We start from the raw sequence: 10,067 nt of genomic DNA on the forward strand, positions 1-10,067 counted from the left end.
AAGGCAAAACACGCCCTTTGCCCTAACACTCTGCGCCACTCACTGCTACTTAGAATAACATCAGCATAAACAGCTTCTCTTTTTGTTACGTTTTTTCTGTGTTCCATAATCATCCGTTCGCTCTAAAGGGTCGGTGCTCTGGGTGGACGAAGCGTTTCAATCCCTTTCGTGTGTAGTTCCATTATTTAGTGGCGGTCGTTAATCAAAGGCTCCCGCAGACACCCACACACTATGCCACCGGTCACTGCTCACTCCGGGATCCGAACAGAAGGGCGAGACACGCTGAGTGGAGCTTCATCGGGTTGATTCGGTTTCCAAAGCGAATCCACTAATCTATTGTTACGAATTAAGCCTGTTTATTTATGTTCATGGCCGCGGCGGATTTTTTTATTTATTTTTTTTTACTATTTATCGGGGATTGCTGCCTAATTCTAATCCGTCAGATTGTGTTTCTGAATTTCGTCACTGAATGTGTTATTGTTATTGTGTTTCCTGAAGATGAGATGAACATGAATTTGCTTCTCTGTTATTATGAGAATGAAGGATGTCGATGTGTGTGTGTGTGTGTGTGTGTGTGTGTGTGTGTGTGAGCTGAGCAAACAAAAGAAACGCATCATGACGCAGAAAATAAGACTAGACAAACAGACAAGAGAGAGAGAGAGAGAGAGTGTGGAGTACAAAGGCGAGGGAATGCAACACACGCACGCACGCACGCACGCGCGCGCGCACGCACGCGCACGCGCGCGCACGCGCACACACACACACACACACACACACACACACACACACACACACACACATTACTCTATTTCAGTGGTTATCAACACGTTGTACACTTCCCAGGACGGTGACCTCAAGACTTAGAAACACTTAACGTAACCTGACGGGGGGAACACCTTCTTTCTCCCGCAGCGCAATGGACCAACACGAATAGCTGGAGCTCGGGGGACAGGCGCGCGAAGGCAGACGGCGACAGATTCGTGACTCAAAACAAAAGCATCGTGACAGCACAAGTGGGAGCGTCCGTCATTCTTCACTGCAAGACCTCAAGTGCGACTGGCGGCCTGGTAAATGACGGAGTGTGTCAGCAAGTTACCTTAAGATCTGAAGTTCCTGTGGGGAAGCGTCGGTACCTTGATGTGACTGAGGTTGTGTTGATCTCTCGCCCGTATTCTTAAACGCTTTTGTTCTTTAATTAAGAGTATTTTTAAGGGATACAGCGATGATTTATAGAATTTTCTTGTGTCTGAGTTTGTTATTAAGACTATTTTCAAAAGCCACGCATATATTCGTCTTGTTCTCGTGGGTCTTTTCCCTTCTGAGATGAATCTACACCCTTAAAAACTACACACCCTTAAAAACTCTAACTTCTCCTAGAACCTATTAAAAGTAAAACACTAAATATTCACCAGATTTTTTAAAGAATACGCTGCTCTGAGGCAAGCACTGAGAAACCAGGAATGTCATGGCCTCCAATACGATGACTGGTGAGGTAAACAAGTTATGTCACTCGTGATGGCGCAGGCGGCGAGTGGAGGCGAGGCTGCCCACCGCATCCATCCTCTGAGTGGCATTAGTGCAGGAGTCCTTGTCTCATCAGCCTCGGCCTCCACAAACACGGGCTGCTTTAACACTTGTGAATACAAGGCAAAAAACATGGTGACTCGAGCAACTTTTCTGTGAGTTTATTGCACTTCCTGAGGGAGTACTGGCTTAGGATATATATATAATTACCTATTTTGTATTTATCTTTTAGTTATATTTCTATTTTTATTTTATTTTATTTTTATGAGGGAACTATCAATTATCAGTGGAGAATTCGTAGTGATTGTTTAGCATATATTTATGCAGAAATATATGCAGTTTCAAACCACAACATATTACATACATACATCTAAGACAACTAGGTCACAGTGGGTCAATAGTAAAGTCCTTGGATAGAAACTTAAACTGCAAGGCGTTGGAGCACCTTCTAATGGCCTTAACAATGTGCTTACGATACACAACAATAGCTTAGGCAACAGTGACGTGGATGTACTGCACGCCATCAATCCAAGCCCGTTAAGCGAACAATAACACTCGTCTAGACACACACACACACACACACACACACACACACGTGCTAAGACCATGACCGTTTGTGTGCTCTGCAGGTGTCTTGGATCAGGAAGAGGGACTACCAGCTCCTGACGGTGAGTCTGTACACACACTCCAGTGACGACCGCTTCTCCATCAACTACGTGCATTGGGTGAGTGTTTGCTCTTGTGTGTGTGTGTGTGTGTGTGTGTGTGTGTGTAGAGGGGGTGGGTATTTTCTCATGAATGTAAATATTAATGTATAGATTCTCTCTCTCTCTCTCTCTCTCTCTCTCTCTCTCTCTCTCTCTCTCTCTCTCTCTCTCTCTCTCTCTCTCTCTCTCTCTCTCTCTTTGGCCCTATATTTAGCAGTGGGAATTCCAGGCACTGCAGGTGTTTAGCTGAAAGAAAATGTCACGTTGCGAGAGAGACCAGTGTGTAATGACTCTTGGATTGAAAATATTGAAGTGCAGTTGTGTGCATGACCTAATGAAGGTGACGCCAAGCACACTCAATGATTTAACGGTAAATTTTTTTTTTAACAATGAAGATGAATAGATCAAAGTCAATAACATGAACAGTTAATCATTAAGCAATATATTAGCTTCGATTACTAATTAAAAGTTAATAAAAAAACTGACATGGAATAGAAATCATAAACCAATATTTCCTAAACTCTTCAGTTCTTCCTTATTTAATGAATTGAAGTAAGATTTAATTAATTTTCATGTTCATTACAAATCAAGCATTTCAACGCTTCACATGCATGCATATTCACAGACAACAATAATGTTAACGAAACACAGATGAAGCACAACACTCATGATTGCAGTCGTCCAATCAGTCCCTAACATCCTCGTCCATATTAAACACGATGACGCCCAAAATATTTGTTTACAATTACACACATGCACGAAATATTGCCATACACTCTCATTAAACCCTGCTGGTCATGATGTCGGGCGGCCACCACTGCCTGACACACACACACACACACACACACACACACACACACTCGTTCACCATAACACGCCTACAATTGAATAACAAGACTGAGGATGTATTGTGTGTGGCGGCGCAGGTGTGTGCTGTCTTATCCCAGCGGCGAGCTAGTATTGTGGCGCCATTGTGTTGCCATTGCAGTCAACACTTCACCGATTTTTTGAGGCCACGGCGGCTCGGGATGAGAGTCGCGGTAATACGGCTTGAGGGTGGCGCGGCGAGCGGCGGCACGAGGATTGGCGCCCACTCCTAGCGGGGAGCCTGCACCTGCTGCCTCGTCCACACACACACACACACACACAGTATACACTAGGCACTTTATCCCTTCACCATATTCTTGTGCCATCATTTCCGAAATTCGAAAACCCTATATTGAAATAGATTCCCATAAGACGAGTCTGTGGCAGGATTTGTTGCCCATTCACCCACCTGACTAACCCTGCACGGTATCAAGGATGCTTTATATATATATATATATATATATATATATATATATATATATATATATATATATATATATATATATATATATATATATATATATATATATATATATATATATATATATATATATATATATATATATATATATATATATATATATATATATATATATATATATATACACACACTTCCAGAAACAGAGAAGCATCCTAAACAACAAATACCTAAGATAGGATCAGCCGAGTGTGAAGGAAGGCAACAGAAAACGAGCTACAAGACCGCTTACGGAGCGAAGACTATGGCATGGTGGCATGAGGTGGTGGTGGTGGTGGTGGTGTTAGGGGGTGTGAAGGAAGCGCACGAACTTCCAGCACCGCGTTATGGCGAACGCAGATGAGGACCCAAGCAAACTAACAGCAGCCATACACACTCTCTCTCTCTCTCTCTCTCTCTCTCTCTCTCTCTCTCTCTCTCTCTCTCTCTGGTGTAAGCATCTCGTCTCCAGGGCGATGCATTACGAAGGAGGGGGGGAAGGGCGTAAAACAAGACTCGGGCAGGAAGGAACACCGTGCCTGGAGGGCAAGATTTTGATGCGGTTTAAGGCAAATACCCATCACGGCCGGGACGCATCACCATCACCGGAATTTTACTGGTAATTCCCGCCTGGAAAAGGCAGGAAGGGATCGAGAAGGGGGAGGAAGGCAGTATTTAGGGCAATGGCGGCGTGGGGAGCTGCGGTAGGCAGGCAGTATTGCTCATTATTGGATAAAAATAATGACTTTTATGTTTGTTTAGGAGAGCTTCGGCAGGATCCCTTTTTTTTCACGCAGGGCCAATTAAGGAAAGCTGGTGCATGATCCTTTTTTCCCGGTGTTGAGCCAATTACGAGCACCTAGGAGTTGGGCGCCAGGTGAGTGCTCATTTCACTAGTCCGGGGATCGCCATGCCGCCAAGACTTATCTTTCCGACTAACTTTCCATTTCAGCATAATTTATTTCCAAAACTTTCGAGGCGACTGGGGAGCTTTGCCAGGCTTTCACTGAGTATAAATATGCGCTGGAAAGCTGGAAAAATGGCTGGTGCACACACACACACACACACACACACACACACACACACACACACACACACACACACACACACAGACACACACACACACACTTCTACCCATTCATGTGACGACCTGTGGCATGGAAACGCACAACAGTCACACCAAATCCCCACAAAACACATAATGTAAACACAAATAACAAAAAAGACAAGTAAAAAATGCAAACACGGACATCAGAGCTTGGCGCATCAACATTCATCAAAAATAGAAAGAGAAAGAAAAAAAGAGGCGCAGAGTTTTTTATTTTTTTATTCTGCATAAGATATGTTTCAGGGAGGGTCTTATTGAAGGGGCTTTGTAATTTTTTTTGTCATAAGTTGAACTCCTTAGCACGTAATAAATACATAGATAGATCAATAAGTAAATAAATAAGTAAATGAATAAATAAATATCGAAATGAACAAATAAACAAATAAATAAATGCATACCCGAATAAATAAATACACAAATAAATCAATACATAAGTAAATACATAAATACACACATACATAAATAAGCAAACAAATAAATAAATAGATAAATACATAAAATAAACAACCAAATAAATAAATAAACAAATTCAAGCCCCATCAGCAAATAGGTTTTATTCCCGGTATTTCCACAATGGGAGACCAGGCAGGGAGCGAAGAGCGAACGAAGAGCACCAACCCACGCACGCCTCCCGCCAATAACTTCACGCCAACATCTCCAGCGGGCGACCGATGAAATACACGTGGAGCAGCAAACCTCTACACCCACACCTGGCCGCGATAAGAAAGTTTATTGCCTGAAACCTGACCGGAAAAAAGTGGCTCTCGGCAAAATTTTCTGGAATACTTTAAACTAGTGAAGGAAAGGGAGAGGGAAGGAGAAGGGGAGAGGGAGAGAGGGTGAGGGAGAAAGCAGTGGTGGTGGTGGTGGTACTGCTTCTCCTCACATCAAGCCATCCTCCCAAGTTTTGACACGCGCCTCGCTTGCATTAAATAACCGGGATATTACTTGGAATCTTCGTGGCTTCTAAACTCCAAACAAGCATACTGGTGTATGTTTTATGGGTATATTTCTCTAACCTAACCTAACCTAACAGTAAACTGATTTATGAATCACAATTTCTCTAACCTAATCTAACCTAACCTAACCTAACATTACCTAACTAAAATCATTAGTAAACGAATAACTAAACTCGTTCTCTCTCTCTCTCTCGCTTTGATTTAACTCAACGTAACCTAACTTGAATCTGTAATGAATATACGAGACTAAAGGATCTCTCTCTCTCTCTCTCTCTCTCTCTCTCTCTCTCTCTCTCTCTCTCTCTCTCTCTCTCTCTCTCTCTCTCTCTCTCTCTCTCTCTCTCTCTCTCTCTCTCTCTCTCTCTCTCTCTCTCTCTCTCTCTCTCTCTCTCTCTCTCTCTCTCTCTCCTGCGATCACGGAACACTATCAAACACATTCACGCATTAAACGAGTATTAATACAATCTCCAGGTTTTAGCCGTTCATGTGTACTTTCCAACACTGGATTTTATGAGAATTACAGACACATTATTCTCTTACATAATCTAAATCCAGGTCGTAAGAGGCACGTAACTCTGCTAATGGAAATGTATTTAAGATGCCATTTGAATCCCTTGTATCCATCAGCCCTTCTCTTCCTATGGAGTGGTATGGAGTAGTTGTTGGGTACCCTTCAGGGTGAGTGAGGCGCCCGCTGGTTCCCGCAGCGCCCCATACATCAAATCAAATAGTCATGCAGAGTAATTTCATACACCCATGCACACGCTCTGGTATCAGCTCCAGGTACATGTATTCTCTTTCTCTCTCTCTCTCTCTCTCTCTCTCTCTCTCTCTCTCTCTCTCTCTCTCTCTCTCTCTCTCATATCAAAATTCCTTTTATTAACCAACCTTTATAAACAAACTGCTTTTAGATTACTGATCGAAAAAATCCTTCCAATTTTCCTTCACGTCGATAAAACTGCCTGGTGCGTGGCCATGGATCTGAAGGAGGCGCAGAAGGATTACCAAGGAACCTCCATATATTCTACCCATGGCTGTTCCTCCTATAAGCTGATCATCCTGATTCCCCAGCCTCGACTTCTGCTGCTTCCACTGTTCTGTCTCCTCCGCGTCTCAGCTGCTCGTGGTTCCTTTGTGAAGGCAATGGCTGACTTTTTCCACCCTTTTTCTCCCTTCCTCTCTGTCTCGTATATCGGGTGACGTTTATGGGCACCTGCTGCGTCCTCTATCGGTTATTTTTTTTTAGGGTTTCCCCTGTAATGCGTCGAGTCTCTGCGTGTTGTATCTCACTCGATGAAATTTGTTCCCTGTGTGATTAGATTTCCGAGTAGAGCGTTTGAGGGGAGCACTCAAGTACAGGTTCAAACACGTTCACAGACACACACACACACACACACACACACACACACACACACACACACACACACACACACACCTAGCAGCAAGTACGGGATGTAACCCGAGGGGTTGTGACCTCGCTGTCCCGGTGCACAGTGGGACCAAATGATAAATTTCTGGCCAAAATAGGAGATTACAGTTTACTAAATTTACAATGGTCCAGCGAAAGTTATGAAGTAGCATGTCGGAATACCGTGGTTATTTCCGGCATAAACCATTCCATGATGATTTTACAGAGCATATAATGATGTTCAGGAAAAGAGAAAATCATTATATTTTTGTTATTTTTTACATGTAACAAACAAAAATCGCTGTAAATAAATGGTTATTATTCTTTTTTAATGTGATAATACAGATATAAGGAAAACGTATTTAATATTGGGTTTTATAATAGACTTTTAGTGAAACGCCTGTATGGTAAGATCGGGTCATATCGGATGCCGATACCCAATTAGTTTGGAAGAATATACATAAATAAACATGTCTGTAAAGAAAAGGGCTCCATATACGTCCACCATTAAGAATAAGAGAGTTTATCTACAACAGCATTCGAATTTCGCGCGAGAAGGAGACTGTGAGGGAGGGGCGCGCGCAAGTTCTCTGTCTTGTGTAACAGCACCACACACACCGCCCAGTGTTTAAACAACCTGATAAAGCCTTCATTAGTCCAAGGTTAGACCTACCATTTCTGTACTTATATTATGAATATATAGAGAACGTCCAAGTGTGCATGTAATAATATATAATGCAAATTTTGGTGAAAAAAGTAGAAGAAACTGTTCAGCCGTCACGCAAATATAACAAAATGAATAAAATAGTTAGCCCTAATAATTAAAAGGAAATCGTGCATATTCAGCAGTAACTTGCTTAATATGACTTTACTACAAACGCAGACAAGTATAGATGTATTGTTTCTTTAATTTCAGATGGCGGGGATTGCTAGAAGTGTTCTGTTAGACAAGTATATATCACGTAGAGACTGCCACTCATTTGAACAAGTTATTTCTAATGTATCAGAACATGAGATATTGCATCACCACACACCGACACTGACACCTGCAGCAATTTCAACCTTTAAAAATGACTTCCAGACACGATGGAGAAAGGCAAATTACATCAATGCCAGGTTCCAAAAGAATAATATTGTTTGTCTCTCAAAGGAATTAAAATTACAGGAAATTGAGGACAGTACACAACATGAGATCTCAAACACCAGTGAAGCAGGTCATTCAAAGAGAGGTCGATCATCTGCAGACTTCAAAACTGCTAGTGAAAGAACAAAGCCAAGAAAAACAGAAGTAAGAAGAAATATTCAGCAGAAGAGCTTGTCTTTGCAGCTCAGATGAAACTTAGGAATTTTGGGAAAAATCATGCTGCGAAGATTTGTAAGGAGCAGCATTAAGTATCCCTACTAGGTAAACAAAAATGATAAAGAAATTGGTGAACAAAACTGAAATTCCTCTGACTCCACACGAGGCACTTTCCATAATGCTCAATACAAACATGAGCAAAAGTACTTACAATTATTAAAGAACCATCCATAAGGAAAGAAACTGTACACTTTATCCATCCTACAAAAGTGTGGTAGAAGCTACAAAGACTTGTTATCCCCCGGGCATTAACATCAGTGATTTTAAAGCAGAAGTCCCTCTCCAAAACTTGCTTGATAAAACTGCCTCAAGTCTACTGCTTTCTCAGAAAATGGTTGTTGACCTAATCAGATCACAGTCAGCACATACCATGCCACTCTCTTTTGAACTCATCAGTAAATATGGTTTTGATGGCAATGGAAATCATTCCCTCTATGCCATGAAATATGACAATACAAATAGTGATGTGAGTGAAACTAACATGTTTGCAACTTTCCTATGCCCCCTTAAGTTACTTGAGAAAAGAAGCAAGATGACAGTCTGGCAAAACCCTGCCCCATGCTCATCTGTTTATTGCCGCCCCCTTACATTGCAATTCATCAAGGAAACTCCACATCTTATTCCATCTGAACATGAATTCATTAAAAATGAAATACACAACCTGATACCAAGTGAAGGAGGGGGTAATACTGTATACCACAAACTGATTCTGACCATGGCCGATGGAAAAGTATGCCAGGCACTAGCCACCACTGCATCTTCCACTTGTTATTTATGTCAACCTGTCACAAAACCCTCTGGAATGAATAATTTAACTGTAATAAAAGAGAAAGTAACATCAAAAGAACATTTAAAATTTGGTATATCTCCTTTGCATTGACTAATAAATACCCTGGAATGTGTTTTGCACATTGGCTGCCGTGTGCAGGTAAAAACATGCTGTGTAAAGAGAGAGCTGCCAAAAAATACTGTAAAGAAAAGAAAAGAATTCAGAGGGAACTAAAAGAAACGCTTGGAATTAATGTGGACTTGCCTGCACAAGGTAGTGGCAACACAAATAATGGAAATAGTGCAAGAAGGTTCTCTAGTGAGCCTTCAAAAGCTTCAGCTATTACAAAAGTGGACGAACAACTTATCCATCGATTGTCAGTTATTCTGTTTGCTTTGAATTCGGGTTATGACATCGACATTGAAGCCTACAGGAAGTATGCTGAGGACACAGCACAGCTCTGTGTGACCCTCTACAACTGGTATTATATGCCAGCCTCAGTACACAAGATGCTGATGCATGGCTCAAGTGTGATCGAGGCTTTGAACATTCCAATAGGGCAGGCATCTGAGGAGGCCATTGAGGCCAGACATAAGGATATCAGGAATATACGATGCAGCCATACATGCAAAATATCAAGGCCAAGAGTGAATCAAGGGCCCTAAGTGAATTCTTAGGGCACCACGGCAAGCAGTCTCGGCGGGGCTGCCGCACGCTGAGCTGCAGGCGGGATGGAGCCTCCTGCAGCGTTGCGGCGCGAGCCACACACTTCAAATGATAACTCAGTTTGTTTCCAGACATTTTATGAAATCACACTTCTTGCTCAAGATTTGCTGAACATGAAACTGAACCACATCCAGGATGACCCGACTCAGTGTTCACGAGCATGGCTGTCTGGGCCTGAAATT

General features: G+C 42.2%; 1 protein-coding gene across 9 annotated transcripts in view; it reads left to right on the forward strand.

The window, feature by feature from the left end:
• LOC135094753 (uncharacterized) overlaps nucleotides 1–10,067 on the forward strand; it is a 45,668-nt gene that overhangs the window by 28,858 nt on the left and 6,743 nt on the right. For 2 of the 9 annotated variants that reach the window (XR_010263962.1, XM_063995099.1), the window contains exons 2-4: nucleotides 913–1,067; nucleotides 1,413–1,659; nucleotides 2,154–2,249. Coding sequence is in view for 1 of the 9 variants with exons in the window: in XM_063995099.1 (XP_063851169.1) it covers nucleotides 1,504–1,659; nucleotides 2,154–2,249 (252 nt within the window). In the remaining 8 variants the exon portion in view is untranslated. Of the gene's footprint in view, nucleotides 1–843; nucleotides 1,068–1,412; nucleotides 1,680–2,153; nucleotides 2,250–10,067 lie in introns of all 9 variants that reach the window. The other 7 variants (XR_010263966.1, XR_010263969.1, XR_010263965.1 and 4 more) reach the window with 5 other exon arrangements.

Source organism: Scylla paramamosain, chromosome 46, assembly GCF_035594125.1.
Source record: "Scylla paramamosain isolate STU-SP2022 chromosome 46, ASM3559412v1, whole genome shotgun sequence".
Taxonomy (NCBI): domain Eukaryota; kingdom Metazoa; phylum Arthropoda; class Malacostraca; order Decapoda; family Portunidae; genus Scylla; species Scylla paramamosain.